This window comes from Topomyia yanbarensis, chromosome 2 (genome assembly GCF_030247195.1).
Source record: "Topomyia yanbarensis strain Yona2022 chromosome 2, ASM3024719v1, whole genome shotgun sequence".
NCBI lineage: Eukaryota > Metazoa > Arthropoda > Insecta > Diptera > Culicidae > Topomyia > Topomyia yanbarensis.
In genome coordinates, this window is record NC_080671.1 from 187,781,597 (window position 1) to 187,797,487 (window position 15,891).

Consider the following 15,891-nt stretch of genomic DNA (forward strand, 5'->3'; position numbering starts at 1 on the left):
CGCCCGACTGACTACAAACCCGTTCACGATTTTGAAATCGGTACAGGGCGTACTAGGATGCGATCCGACAAAAGTAGTTTCGGCCACGAAGGAGGGCAGAGGAGCTCGGTATGTCCTAAGAACGACCTCGAAAAAGGCATATTACGCCCTGCTGAGCATGAAAAAGTTAATCGACGGTCAAGAGGTTGAGGTGGTCTCTCACCCCACGCTCAACATCACTCATGGTGTGATCTACGACATCGACACCAAAGACATGGCCAATGACGACCTTCTAACGGAGCTAAAAGGTCAAGGAGTTGTATCGGTTCGTAGGATCACCAAGTTATACGACGGGGTTTTAAGCAGTACCCCCCTAGCGGTGATATCATTCAACGGTTCTTTTCTTCCCGAGTACATATATCTCGGCCTAGTACGCACTAGTGTCCGGCCCTACTACCCTTCCCCCATGTTATGCTACCGTTGTGGTAAATACGGGCACGGTACTAGGGTGTGCCCCAACGAGGAAACTTGTTTAAACTGCAGTCAGAAACACTCATCCGACCGAAACAACCCATGTAAGAACGTCTCGAAGTGCATAAATTGTGACGGCGAGCACACAACTAAATCAAAAACGTGCCCCAAATATATGGAGGAAGAGGCCATCGTTAAATTAAAAGTCTCCAAGAATATTTCGTTCCCTGAAGCAAAAGCGCTAATCGCCCAAACTCGCAGAGGACCCAGCTACGCCGAACAGGCTCGAAGCAGCACGGACCCGAAAGGAGACGAGAAGGACCGCACCATCGCCAAACTAAAGCAGGAAATAACAAAACTGAAGGCAGAAAACGACCGGGACGTCGAGATTCTACGTCTGAAAAACCACCTGACGGACGCTTTCCGCCAACTCAAAATTGCCAAACAACAGCTACTTGAGGTAACGAGCAAAACCAACCAACACACTGGAGCAAAGGGAGATCAGGAAAACGCCAACAAAGCCAGTACGAGCAGCGCGACCCAGCGAGACCCCAGACTACGTGACGAACGCAAGCAGCAAAAAAATCGCAATCGAGCAGGTGATGGGGAAAAATCTAGAAGCCCGATAAAAAGCACCACAGACCCAACTCCACCCAAAACACAAAGGATAACCCGATCGAGCTCCCGCAACAACAGCCCTTCATCAGTCGGAACTTGGAACATCTCGGACACCGAAGCACCACCAAACCCCGTGCCCCAAGTGTCGCTCGATATTTCCATATAACTGAACTAACAACAGGATGTTAATTGGGATGACAACAAATAACACAACATTCAACCGTAATATAAAACAAAGCCTACCTGTGTCGACCCCGACCGGGGAAGTTCCGGATACGTCCGACGCACCCCCGGCGGCTGTTGACACAGGACCATTGGAGCACCAACAGGGAAGTACCTTTAACATCCCCATTAGCATTCAACTTACGCATTCACCATCCATCTCAGGCCAACCAGACAGAAATCTAGAAAATCCACCAACACAGCAATCCCAAACGACGGGAACCACGACCGCCTCCAGCGCCCCGCATCTTGCCGGGCCCCAGAGTAGGCGATCTTCCCGCCTGATCTCAAAAATGACACCAGTATCAGGAAAATTAAGCGAACAACTCCTCTGCAACGAGAACCGGTTCAGGTCTCCCGATATCCCCGCACCTGGCGGACCACCGGGAAGAACACTCAGCCGGGAAACTCCTACTCACCAACAGCAACGAGTACGACGAGACCTCAGCCCGGTTCCCGGTTGCTCTTGGCATCCGGTACGTTTTAGACCATCCAGGAATCCAGTAGTCACCAATCGTGACGCCCACTTCCCCGTGCCGGCCCTGACCGGGGACGTTCCGCCTTGCAGCGATGCTCCCCCGGCGGCTGCTGGTGCGGGAGGCCCGGGCTCATCCCGGGTAAGTACCTGTAAACCCAAGCCCGATCGAAATCCATCCGCCGGCAAATTTTCGCCCCCAGGTACCACTACCAGAAAAGGTTACAGCCCAGAAGCACTCAGCGAACAGTCTACCACCCAACAGCAGTGGCAAACTAATCCTTGCCAATACGGGAGCAACGGTACCCTGACCGAAGACACTACTAGCTCGACTAAAAACGTAACTGGCCTAAACACGAGCGCCCGCTTCCCTGTGCCGGCCCTGTCCGGGGAAGTTCCGCCTATCCGCGACGCGCCCCCGGCGGCTGCTGGTGCGGGAGACCCGGCCTCTCCCCGGGTAAGCTCGTACGATACACTCAGTCCGGAACTGTCTGCTGTCTATATATCCCTCGCAGGTACCTCCAACAATGCCACCGAAGGTTACGGAAACACCTCGCCGATCCACCAAGAAGCATTCGGCGGAATCGAAATAAGTAGAGAAGATGGTGAAGCGGATTTGGACCAGCCCTCGTCTAGCCCCCAGTCTACCGCCTCTAACATCAATTCAACCACACTGGCCATCCAGTGGAACACAAATGGACTGCGAGGATGCCTTGGCGACCTGCAAATGATTATTGCCAAGACTCAGCCCATCTGCCTGGCATTGCAGGAGACACACATCCGGGATCAGACGAACCCAGCATCGTGGTTCGGACACCGGTATTCGTGGGACGCCGCCAGCGGGGACAACATCTACCGGACGGTGGGGCTCGCCATTCGGGTCGATATACCTTCCCGTCCGATAACTTTGGATACCGAACTAATAGCCGCTGCCCGAAGGATCGAATATCCAGTTCAGTGCACCGTTATATCCCTATATATTCCTGGCGGAACTCGAAACGTGGGTTGCAAACTCCAGCGTCTCATCGACCAAGTAGAGACACCATTCATCATCATGGGAGATGTAAATGGGCATCATACGATGTGGGGCTCACGTCTGTGTAATAGGACAGGAAACGACATCGCCGGAGTAGTCGAAAACAACGACGCGGTCGTTCTCAACGACGGCAGTTCAACATTTATCCGCGGACAGACGGAATCCGCCATCGACGTCACTATCTGCTCGGGAGTGCTGGCAGGATGTTGCGGGTGGACTGTTCTTGCCGACCCATGCAACAGTGACCACTTCCCTATCCAAGTTACGTACGCCCAGACGCCACCAGCTACAACCCGTCGAAGGCGGTGGTTTTACGATCAGGCGGACTGGTCGCGCTATGAAGGGATCGTCGACGACCTTATGAATCGGGACGAGTCATACACTCCGGATGAACTCACCAAAATATTCAGTAAGGCCGCGGTTTCCTGTATTCCCTGGTCAAGTGGTAACCCTCCCCGACAGGCAGTGCACTGGTGGTGCCCAGAAGTCAAGAGAGCCATCAGAGCACGCCGAACTGCGCTGCGGACACTAAAGAAGACTTCTATGGACGATCCACACCGAAGCCAGCGAGCTGATGACTTCAGAAAGGCCAGAAACGAGGCCAGGAAAGCGATAGAGGAGGCAAAAAACACCAGCTGGACTAGATTTTTGGAAGGCATATCTCCTGACTCATCGACTACAGAACTCTGGCGGAGAGTTAACGCTCTAAGCGGAAAGCGGCGGCATAGTGGCTACGCCATCGCCGTTAACGGGTGCACGACGATCGATCCCACGACCATCGGTAACGAACTAGGTAAACACTTCGCCTCCCTATCCGCAGACACCGCCCTACCAGCCGCGTTCCTGCGAATCAAGCGAAGGGCTGAGAGCAGGCCCGTTCGTTTCGAACCTGATTCAGGTCAAGTATACAACCTACCTTTCACCGGAAGCGAACTATGTACGGCACTAGAATCGGTACACGGCAAGTCTGCCGGATTGGATGACGTTGGTTACCCTCTACTTCGACATTCCCCACCAGTAGCCAAGCGGGCGATTTTGGACAGTATTAACCGCATCTGGAGCGGGGAACCGATGCCCGCTTCATGGAAACAAGCCCTAGTAATCCCCATCCCAAAGCGATGTCAGGGGAGCAGAACGCCAGATGATTTCCGCCCAATCAGTTTACTCCCCTGCTTTGCCAAGACAATGGAGCGAATGGTCAACAGACGGCTGGTGGACCTACTGGAGGAGCGAAAACTTCTGGATCATCGCCAGTTCGCGTTCCGACGTGGAGCAGGAACCGGTCTCCACCTCGCCAGCTTCGGAGAGGTGGTACGCCAATCCGTAAACGACGGCCTGCACGCCGACATCGCGATACTCGACGTTGCGAAGGCATATAATACCGTGTGGCGTCATGGAGTACTGCAACAGCTGGCCAACTGGGGGATCACCGGACAAATGGGCCGCTTCCTAAGCGATTACCTATCCGACCGTACCTTCCGCGTAGGAATAGGGGGTGCCCAATCCAACGCCTTTCCGGAAGCCAACGGCGTCCCCCAGGGATCCGTTCTCGCTGTAACATTGTTCCTGGTGGCCATGAATTCTTTGTTCGCCAACCTGCCGGCTGGAATATACGTTTTTGTCTACGCCGATGACATCGTGTTGGTCTCCATAGGAAGGACAATCGGGCGAACCCGTCGAAAACTTCAAGCTGCCATAAGCGCGGTGAGCCGATGGGCAGTATCAGTCGGTTTTAACATGGCACCCGCAAAAAGCGTAATTACACACTGCTGCAACAAAAACCACATTGCAACAGGGAGGCCGATCCTTCTGGACGGGGCGGTCGTTCCTTACCGTAAGGAACCGAAGATCTTGGGGATAACCGTGGACCGTCGGCTCACTTTCGCGCCACACTTCCAACGTATCAAAGCCGACTGCCGGAGCCGGTTGCGACTAATTAAAACAATCTGCTCCCGGCACAAGCGCTGCAATCGATACACCGCATTGAATATTAGCCAGGCCCTAGTTCACAGCAAGATATTCTACGGGGTTGAGCTGACATGTTGCAATACGGAAGGACTTACCAACATTTTAGGCCCGCTATACCACGGAACAATTCGTGCCGCCTCTGGTCTGCTACCCAGCACGCCTGCTGAGGCGGCCTGCATGGAAGCCGGGATTCTCCCCCTTCGTTGGGCGGCTGCACTCACCATAGCTAGAAGAGCATTGGCATTTTTAGAACGAACCTCCGGAGAGGACTGCTTCCTGCTACAGACAGCTAACGAGATCCACCAGGAATACACAGACGTGGATCTGCCACCGATCGCCCGCTTACACCGAGTTCGTGACCGGACCTGGCACGTCCGCGGACCCAACCTAGACACAAGTCTGTCTGCAGAACTGAGGGCCGGCGCAGCTGGCAGTGAAGCCAGAGCCAAATACAATCGTCTAATGGCTACCAGGTATAGCAATCACGTGCGGATTTTCACCGACGGCTCCAAGATTGGCGATGAGGTCGGTATAGGAGTAAGCGGAATAGGGGAAGGACTCTCCTTTCGCCTACCAGCACAATGCTCGGTTTTCTCAGCGGAGGCGTCAGCTATCGCCCTCGCTATGGTCCAGAAACCGGAAGATACACCCGTCGTCTTGTTGTCGGATTCTCTATCAGTCATCTCCGCCCTCGAGTCGGGAAAATCCCGCCACCCCTTCATCCAGGCTATCGAGGCCGAGTACGACCCACTCACAACAATCTGCTGGGTCCCCGGTCACTGCAGCATCGACGGTAACGAAAGGGCTGACCGATTGGCGGCCAGAGGGAGACACGCCCGCCGACACCTCACCAGACTCGTCCCAGCCGCAGATATATTAGGCAAGTTGAAGCTAAAGATAGCCGAAAGTTTCGTGCGTCATTGGCGAAGCAATAGCGGACACCTCCAGCGCATCAAAGGCTCGCTCGACCGCTGGACGGATCGGATCGACAGAAGAGAACAACGAGTACTGTCGCCACTCAGAGTTGGGCATACAAAAGTCTCCCATGCCCACACCGTATCGCGTGTCCCTCCACCAACATGTGTCACATGCGGAGTCCGAACCACGGTGGAACATATCTTAGTGAACTGTCCGGAGTACAGTGACCTCCGACAGCACCATAATCTACCGAACTCCATTAGAGAGATTCTTGCCAACGACCACGCCCGAGAGGAAGTGCTACTATCTTTTCTCAAAAATGCGGGACTTTTCGACCTTCTCTGAGGAATCAACCACACCAAGCAACAAAACCTATATAACAAACTTGTAAATGTATATAATGCGATGTTAATTAACATATTTTTTCTTTCTCGCAAGGCGAATGACCTATGAGGTTAAAGCCTTTAAATAAATAAATAAATAAAATAAATACATCTTGAAGCAACATCTGATATTGCTCCAAATGTATGTGATCCAAGACTGATTTGAATAGTTCCATTGAGCATAGTTATCATACCTTACATCATTAGACTCACTGTTCTCCATTCACCCACGATTATACATTTGCACTAATCGGCCCCTTATTTTTTTTTATCCCTTTATGGGCAGCTAGGGCCGAGGGTGGTGGCTAACGGGTTTCATACATCCTTGACCTGACGGACAAAGCTATGGTACCTTGAACACAGGCAACGCAGATCCAAGGCCATCATTGAAATGATAAGTTCTGCGTTTGAGATGTACTTCCCCCGGTTGCCAGACGAATACCTGCAATTATTACTTGTTGCTTTGTGTGTATGAATCTAATGTTCAGTCCTGGGTGGTGTATGCGTGGAAGGTGTGGTTTTTAGCGTTCGAGTCCAGGAGTGCATATCTGTCTGGGTTAGCGTGGGCGTTTACTAATTGTGTAATAGTGTGATCGCCAAAGGCTCGAGCATGTGAATGCTAGCGTGTCTCTAACTTTGCGTGCATAAATTCGATTTTAGATTCGTGTGGCCATTCGCATATTCACGTGTATTCATGAACGATCGCGCGCGGACCGTGAATATGATAATTAATTTTTAGTGTATGGTAGAGGAACGTGTTGTTTGGTGAATATGCATCATTCATTGCATCATTCTTGATTGGTCCAACTGAAGGCATGAGTCGAGAGTAGAGAATTCCGAACGTAGCTGGTCTATGATCGCGCGAGTGGTGGGTTAATGCTTGAGACCGCGGTTGTAAATTTATAGGTGCTGAAAAGTTCACTTAAGTAAGGGGGTGTTTTAATGTTGGCGAAATTGCGAGCGTAGGTGTGTGTGGATGATTGAAATTGTAATGTAAATTCGCGTTTTTGACCAGGTTTGTGTTATCGCGAAAGTTAGGGGCGTTTGTGCGCTTTGGATGTGAGTGTATATGGGAGAATATGCTATTGATTGTGTTAGTGAGTATGAGTATGAACCTAACTTAAGATATAGTAATAAAAGGAAAAATAACATGCCGAATGTTTCTTTTTTTAGATCACTAACCGTGCATTGCAGAATGCCCGAAAACTCTGAACTAGGCCTCGTCGAGTCCAGTCTGTCAGTCTCGTCGTGTCATGTCTGGGGTTTCCAGGTTACATGCATTCACCAGATGAGACTAGCTTATGTCAGCTTACTTGTGCACTGGTTTCGTAGAATCGAGGCGATCATCGAAATGATAGATCCTACGAGTGAATGCATTTGGCCTAGTCACCTGTCAAGCATTTGTGTATTTGTGTATGTTGAGATATGTGTGGAGCCTGTAAATAATATTCTAATACGAATAATAATTTATACGTGAAAACAAGAAATTTGCTATATACTACTTGCAGTTTGTTGATCGTTCCTACTTATCTGATTCCATCAAGTATTATTCTCATACTCATCTCCATTGTTCTAAAACCTGGCGACGTCTGATGGCAGAGAAGAATCATTGTTGGCAGCAATGTTGCTCTTCTTGGATGTATGAGCTCGAGAAGGTCATCACAAGAATAAAACGCATGAGACCGAAAATAAATAAAAATAAAATAAAGAGAAGAGTTAGTATTGTTATTGAGTATTAATATTACGATTTTTTTTTCGAGAGTTGTCCTACTGGAGCTGTGGAGTTATTTGATTCAATTAAGGCGTGGACCTAGACTTCTGGGATGGAGGATAGAGACTTCCGGACGTGAACGATTCATGAATGCGCGAGTGCGGGGGACTGTAGGTTCACGCTTGAGACTGCGTTTGAGTGATTACAAGTGCTGAGACGTTCATATTATCACCGGGATGTTATAATGTCTGGAAGAGTGCGAGTATAGGTTGCGTGGATGGTCGCGAAGGGCTCAAGCATTTTTATATTTGTTTGTCGCGTGTATGTGACTTTGTGTGTATGCATTCGATTTTATGTAGTTTAGTGGATATGAGCATTATATTTTTGATTGGTCCACCTGAAAGCATTGGACTTATGCTACTAGGGCCGAGAATAGGGGATTCCGGACGAAACCGATTCATGATCGCGTGAACACGGGCATTTGGAGGTCCACTCTCGAGACCGGGATTGTTAATTTATAAGTGCTAAACTTAGTCACCGGGGTGTTATACTTTTTATGAGATCGTGGGTGTGTTCGTGCGTGGATGATCGCGAAGGACTCGAGCGTTTGTATGTGGACGTTTTTGTCGCGTGTGCTAGTATGTAACTTCTCGTGGACACATTATTTTTATAATCGTGTGGCCATTCGCATGTTCGCGTATTCTTCAATGATCGCGCGTGGACGTCTTGTATAGTTTTATTTCTATTGGTCCAACTAAAGGCATGAATTTGGGCTGCTAGGATCAAGGGCGGAGACTTCCGGAGGTGACCGATTCATGATTGCGTGAGCTTAGGTTCTTAGGTTCAAACGTTCACCTAATCAATCGGGGTGTTTGAATATTGGCGAGATCGCGGGCGTTCGTATTTGTGACCAGGTTTGTGTTATCGCGTAGGCCACGTTTGTACGTTTGGGATGAGAGATTGTTAGTGTATATGAGAGAATAAGCAATTTGTGTTAGTGAGTGTTAGCATGGATCTAATTGAAAATATAGCAAAAAAGAAGGGTGCCTGCAGAGAGAATTGGGCCCTAAACCCACATTGTATATTATTTCACCATGGCAGTGGATAATAAAGGTCGCCAAGTTAAGTACTAAAATTGATCACAATGTAGCTTAACTAAAAAGAAATTAATCGTATCCCAAGTTTCTGTGATACAATCACTGTAATACTGCTTTGGTGGAAAAGCCCCCGGACCACATCAAGGTACAGTATCATGCCGAGGGATTTGCACTAATCGGCCCCTTATTATAACATTTACAATGCAATGAAGCTCAATCGGGATTTCACATTCTTATCACAATATGCCAATTTTTTTATAAAGGTATACTGAAAATGCGTGCATGCGTTGAAAAGTTCTAACGCGGCCACCACGAAATCTCAGAAACCAATTTATCCATAATTCCAAAAATATTCCTGCCAGAAAATCGTATTTGCCAAGAAATACAGTGAGTGCATGAAATTGTATTCAGCAAACTCACGCTAGAGTTCGCTGCACCCAATTATGCGAAAAGATGATTCGAAAACGACATGCTTCTTCTACCAGATTTAACGGGAAACGTAATATCCTCAATTATCGTACCGGGCCACTGTAATTGATCGCAATGGTAGTAAAATGCAATCCCAATGGGTGAGAAGAGCCCACCATATATTTACTAAATGTTAACAACTGTTTAAATCGTTTCAATAGTCCCTCCCAAACTCAATATTTAAATTATAACTGTAAAATATTCAGTCAGTCAATATAGAATGTCTGAAATAAAGTATCTATTTACTTAATCGGTCGTAGATTTTCATAAAAACACTTTCTCCCAAAGGGTTCGACTAAAATTCCATAGGACCCTCGCAACAATTTATGTTCATGATACTTCTGAAAAATGCGGCAATGACCATATAGACTATGTCCGTCATAATAATGTTTTCAATTTGTTAGTAGATATTATTTTTTCATTATTTTCAATAGGAACACAATTTCCGAAATACATATGGTGGGATATTGAATTTTTGAACTTCTGAATCAATAGTAGACTATGAAAAATATATTTCATGCATTCTTATGTAACACAATAATTTCATAGACTAGCTAGCATGGACTTAAGTTGTCGGTGAACTACATAAGGAGCAACATAGAATTTGCCTGGCTCGCCCTAATCAGTCCTAGTTCTGAACCTTGAAAGAGATAACAGGCCGTCGTCGCGGGCTACATAGACCGTGTGTCGTGCAATCTTAGCTTAACACTCTAAACATAAAAGACAATCGCGCGCCTCGATGGCCCGCCGCAGCAGAAGATGTAACGTCAATCTACTTCTATCACTAGATAACACCGCGTGAAAACAACCACTCATTAACAGAAGTAAGCAGATAAATCCAGATCCCAAAACCTTCTAACAACAAATTACGAGGAAACGAAAATACACTAGCATTGATATTTATTTGTCGATGTTCGATTCTGTAGATTTGCGAGCTAATGATGGTATTGTAAGACGGAAGCCTGACCGGTGTGCATGTCTCATTTAAACTATGTTCTAGTTACATTATTAGATGCACATTGCATTAATTTCATTTAATGAATGAGAATCGCAAATTACTGAGCATGCATCAAAACGAAATAGCAACTTCGGATTGTTATAGGAAAACGGAAGTCGCTGCTGCGCCTTTGTTTTATTTTTTCATGCATTTAGCGACGAAAGGAGCAGAAAAAAGGACGAAGATGAATTCTCTGAATTTCGTCCTTCATTGAATAGGTGAGAATTTTAGGCTCTGATTACATGACATTGAAATAAGTTAAAAGAATTATCATCAGAAAAAACATGCAAGCGCATATTTCAAGTCCGTACGGAACCTGAAACCGTACACACTCTTTTATTACTTTCTATCCTTAAGCATTACGGAAAAGATCTTAACCATCTCAGCCAGAAGAATATTAGATGTGTTCCTTCCACTTTTTACTTTTCTTCTTGTTTGGAATAAACAAGTGTAAGGTGACACTTGCCGCAATAGTGGCGATCCTCATGGGCAGCCATGAACACACCGGCTCCACAGGTTTCGCTTGTACACTCGCGGCGCAGGCGATGGATTTTTCCGTTCTCGTCGACCTAAAACAGTAGAAAATAATTTATTAATACAAAGTTCATTTGATGAGTGAGTACGGCATAGATGAACCTTATAGTACTTCAACACAGCGAGTTTGACCTTCTTCCTCTTGTGCTTGATCTTCTTGGGGGTGGAGTAATTCTTCTTCTTTCGTTTCTTGGCACCGCCGCGCAGGCGCAACACCAGGTGAAGGGTGGACTCCTTCTGGATGTTGTAATCGGACAATGTGCGACCATCTTCCAACTGCTTGCCAGCGAAGATCAATCGCTGCTGATCCGGAGGGATTCCTTCCTTATCCTGGATTTTGGCTTTGACATTCTCGATCGTATCGGACGGCTCGACCTCAAGGGTGATGGTCTTTCCCGTCAAGGTCTTGACGAAGATCTGCATCCTGGATCTCCTTTTGATAAGAACGTATACAGTTTATAATTTTAATTAATAATTCCAGTTTTCTGCGGTCAAGTAAGTTGACTGTAGCGAGTGACTTGAGATGTATAGAAAAGCGATTCTGTAATTTCGACCTGAAAATGTGTATTTGTTCCTATTTCGCATACGAACAACGCAATCTTAAAAATTAAATTAAAGCTAACGATGGTAGAAGGTACATGAATTAAACTAAAAGCACAGCATTAATGCAACCGTCATTCTCGGGATTGTTTGTGACCTGAGCATACTTGCCCCAGACTACTTTACCAGATTGTGTGACCAAACCCAGTTCGGAAATGTTGACTTCGATCACAGTACCCTTGGTAATAACCCCAAGGCTGGTATACATGGGCGAGGAAGGATTCTTTTTGACGCCGATGATGGGCAGGTGGAATGTGGCCTTTAACTCCGGATGCGTCACATGCGCCTTGTTGAAACGGAGTGCCATCGGTCGAATAAATCGTTCAAACTTTGGTGGTTTTCTGGTAAAATTTTCCCCCACGTATGTAACTTTAGTGACCATTCGCTTCCAGGCTTTTCGTTTTGTTTTTCCACTGCGGATCACTTTGAATACTTCCGCATCAGACTGAGATCGAACTTTTGGAATCGGTACATCCCATTTGCCGGCTTTTTCCTTCCGTTTCTGTTTAATCATGTTGGACAGTACCTTGGCGCTAGACTGCACGCCACGATCGAGCAGATATGTGGGAATCGCACCATCCTCAACCTTCTCCGTTGTTTTCTTGACCTTCTTCTCCTCGTGAGCTTGAATTTTTCTCTTCATCTGAATCTTTTCATTGCGTCGTTGTTTTTGGAACAGTTTAGCCTTGATGCCGCGCAATTTACGAGCCATCGCGGCGCGCTTCTTCGGCTCACGAGCCTCGCGCTTTCGTTTGCGTTCTTCATAGTCGAGCCGGCGCCCATGTAGCTTGATGTGACGCTCAATATACTCGTTCTGCGGCATGGTGGTGCTGGTGTTGAGAGACGATCAGCACACTAAAATTGAAAAACAAATATTGATAATTTGTATTTATGGTATCGTGAGTACTTGGTTCCAGAATGACATACAGCAACAGGCACTGATTTGTTAGGGAGGGGTTCGTGCATACGAGATCTGTAGCTTGTCAAATATGTTATTGGAACGTTACGTAGGTGAACGTCTAATGACCGTCGACAAGCAGATTTTTATAGGCTTTGTTTTTGACTAGGATCAGGGATAATTTCGCCTGGTACCAGCTTCGATCAAGCCGAATTTCATTATTTGAATTCGAGCAGAAATTTTGCACAAGTCTACTCAGGTATTATAGCTGTTCTGTCAATCTGGAACCTGTAAATAAAAGGTGCTTTCGAAGTCGTTCCAAATTGTTCCGGAACAGTTTGCCGTCCTTTTGACGACACCAATTCATTACGATGCATTGTCATCAGTTAATTTTCTCGTCCTAGTTTTGGAATGACTGGAAGCGATTTTTCGAAAGCACCTAAAAATAGTAACAAAATTCAGCGAGAAAACGTTCCAGTTCGTGTGACAAGGTGGAGGGTAAGAGATCAGATTAAGGACAAGAGAAAGCAGTAACAGCGATATACGGTGGCACTTGTATGCACAACCCGCTTATTAGTATTATTTGTAACACGTCCTTTTCTCGCGATGACTGAAATTTATATAATAAAACAGTCAAATTATCCAGAAACACGATCTCCTTAAAGAACTAAAACCTGAGGAGGGCAAGTCGCCTTCTTTGAATCGTTGCTTCGAAGCACTTATAGACAGTAAATCCTTCTTACTTTATTGGATATACATTGCATTTATTCGCTTCAAAAAAGTAACACCACACCACAATGTTTTAGTCTTATTGGGGATCTGCATCTGAATATTTGACATGTTTCACTTGAATAAAAAAGATCACAGGAACTTGAAACGTTTTCTGTTTGAATCAGAATTGATTAAACTGAATTACAATACTCACCAGGAGTAAGTTGACGAGGAGTTTCCCTAGGGGGTTTTTGTATGCAATTCCACAACAGTTCCTATCCTTTTTATAAAAGATCCTCAACACATCGTAAATATTCTTCACAGAACCCCAAACACTTTACTTTTTGTTAATGTAATGAGCATAATCTTTATAACTAAACCTAAAACGTTGACGTTTCAGCCATTTAATAGTAAGTTTACATGTGCCTAATGCCACCCACAAAACATACTATTTTTAAGCCGAATTTCAGCAATTCTTTCGTCGGTTTTTAATCACTTGCTACAAAACGTACAACACTCGCTAAAATCAACTTATCTAAACTTGAAAATGCTTCAATAGATAGTTATCACTCCAAATTTTAAAATCCGAACAACAAACTCACCTTTCTCTGACACCATACACAAAGTAAAAGAAATAGGAAATGGAATATCAGCGCCTCTTGTGGCAATTTGGAATTCTGACAATCAACCGGAAGCAGAGGCTAACCTCAATAGTCTGCCCATGCAGCAACCCAGTCATTAAATTTTCTGCACGGAAACGAAAAACTACCTAAAATTGAGTTTCTTTGACTCAACCTCGTGGTATCGTGGGGGAAGTTAAAATTAGGTAAACCGTGTTGAAGGTAGTTTCCATTTAACCACGGCAAAAATCATTGATAGGTTTTTTATACTCAAATTTAAGTTTAATTTACCTAATTTTGAGTATACCCCAAACAACTCAAAAATACCTTCCTCCACGGAAGACCTCGACTGAGTCGAATCTCTCGTTTTGTTTTTAACAACACTAATAAGTGCGAAAGCGACGCACCACTCAAAAGTAAGTTAAAAGAACTTATTCTGCAGGTTGTTTATTTAACCGTGTGGCAGAGACTACAGACAATTTATACACAGACTAGCGAAGTGTCAAAAATTGTCAAAAAATGCAGCCAAACGAGTATGATGGTTTTGAGAGGGGAAGTGCAAGAGGAAGCCCATGCAAAGCTTATGGGAGCTTCCGTGATACCAGTTTACATTCATGGTTGCTAGTTTTACTGTTTTTCTCTCCGCTAGTCTGTTATATAAAGCTGTTTTCGATGGCAGTGCACCGGTGTAGTGGATTGCACTGGTTTTGCACTTTCTAGCAGAATGGCAATGGAACATACCCAGTTTTTTGCACTTCTTCTAGAAAGTGCAAAACCAGTGCACTCCACTACCCCGGTGCACTATCAATCGAAAAGCCCAAAAGTGTCTGTAGCAGAGACCACTCTGCTAGATTTCTGTCAGCCTTGGTTTGGCAGCCCTGCCAGATTTCTGCGCCTATCATGTCGGGTTATTGTGCTTTTCACCGAAGATTAGCACGCAACAGGATCGAACCAAAATAGCGAAAGAATTGAAAATACTGTTGGCGCTAATCGCAAAGTTTAGAACAAACATCGGGCAAAATAGATGCTTTTTTCGTCAGAAATCGTACGGTCATGAATTGACAGTTCATGGATTTATTCACCTCTTCACTTGGAAACTATTTCTTACTATTTATTTAGTTCTCATGTAATTTATTGGTTATTCATATTTTTCCCACACGATTCCTTTGCATCCTTTTAAGCTTTTTTGTTGGTTCAAGACCAATAGTCGTTCGAAAACTGTTCATATATCGATCATTTTTTCTGTTTTATGGTATTGCGGAATAGACCTTTCTCGTCAAAAAATTTTATATGCTAGAATGCTTCCTTTTTTATCCCCGATTCGTTACTGCATATTGCCGCGATGATTTGGTACCTCTAACTATTGAAAAAATCAAAAATAGCACGAACTGCTCATTTAACCCCATATTCTGAATACCTATCTTGCCTTGTTTCCCCGTATTTTTACACCACTTGGATGAATTTCCTGTGGGGAATAGTAAAAGGATGCCAAATCTGCATATATATTAGTAAATCTGCAGATTTTGCAATTTCGCTGCAGATCTTTTGCAGATTACAAATATTTTGCAGAACAAAGCCTGTGCCAGCTAATTTTAACCAGCCTTCAACATTTCTGATCATTTAAACTATCAACACACTACATTTCAATGTCAAATTTATTGAAGTTTTGGTGGCAATCTGCAGACTTTTATATTTTTACTGTAGGCTATTGCTTAATAGACCTGGCATCACTGATGCTAAAATAATTCATTCATATACCTGTCAAAAACATTATTTTTCGCTTGAGTGAATACTTTAGATGCTCTTTGAAAGAAAACCAACATACTTTACACTTGTCCGTTGCTTCGATAGCGCATTAGTATGGATTCACGGAGATATATTGAGTTCTGAGCAACAATTTCAATCACTTCCGACCGGGAATACCATCGGTGAACGGATCTTTTTATTTCTATTAGTGTTTCCCCCTGATAAGCTAAACGTATACGCTACGAATGTCCTTAAATTTAGTTTACAGTTCGAGAAATGGGTCACGGGATTTGATCAGGGAAAATTTCCCGTCGAGATCTCTCCAAACTGTCAAACCATAACTCTGCTTCCTTCTTAAAAATATAAACAGTATCAAACTTGCGGCAAATTGCAAACCTTATAAAAATACTATTTTCCCTGTCGGAAACAATTTGTGTTG

General features: G+C 45.2%; 3 protein-coding genes across 4 annotated transcripts; 1 reads left to right on the forward strand and 2 right to left on the reverse strand.

Annotated features, from left to right (window-relative positions):
* Positions 1-1,250: 1,250 nt before the first annotated feature.
* LOC131679945 (uncharacterized) lies at positions 1,251-6,032 on the forward strand. The gene has a single exon (XM_058960688.1). The coding sequence runs from the start codon at positions 1,251-1,253 to the stop codon at positions 6,030-6,032; it is 4,782 nt and encodes a 1,593-aa protein (XP_058816671.1).
* Positions 6,033-10,640: 4,608 nt separating this feature from the next.
* On the reverse strand, positions 10,641-13,802 carry LOC131682441 (ubiquitin-ribosomal protein eS31 fusion protein). The gene is made up of 3 exons (XM_058963904.1): positions 13,689-13,802; positions 10,980-11,310; positions 10,641-10,912 (listed from the first exon to the last, which is right to left on the reverse strand). Exons 2-3 carry the CDS (start codon positions 11,298-11,300, stop codon positions 10,763-10,765), a joined length of 471 nt encoding a protein of 156 aa, XP_058819887.1. The 5' UTR covers positions 11,301-11,310; positions 13,689-13,802; the 3' UTR covers positions 10,641-10,762.
* On the reverse strand, positions 11,417-13,788 carry LOC131682440 (ribosome biogenesis protein NSA2 homolog). 2 transcript variants are annotated; one of them, XM_058963903.1, is made up of 2 exons: positions 13,689-13,788; positions 11,417-12,332 (listed from the first exon to the last, which is right to left on the reverse strand). In XM_058963903.1, the coding sequence occupies exon 2, from the start codon at positions 12,298-12,300 to the stop codon at positions 11,521-11,523; it is 780 nt and encodes a 259-aa protein (XP_058819886.1). In that variant the 5' UTR covers positions 12,301-12,332; positions 13,689-13,788; the 3' UTR covers positions 11,417-11,520. The 2 variants fall into 2 exon arrangements, with proteins under 2 accessions (XP_058819886.1, XP_058819885.1); XM_058963902.1 differs by lacking the exon at positions 13,689-13,788 and adding an exon at positions 13,301-13,647.
* Positions 13,803-15,891: the final 2,089 nt, after the last annotated feature.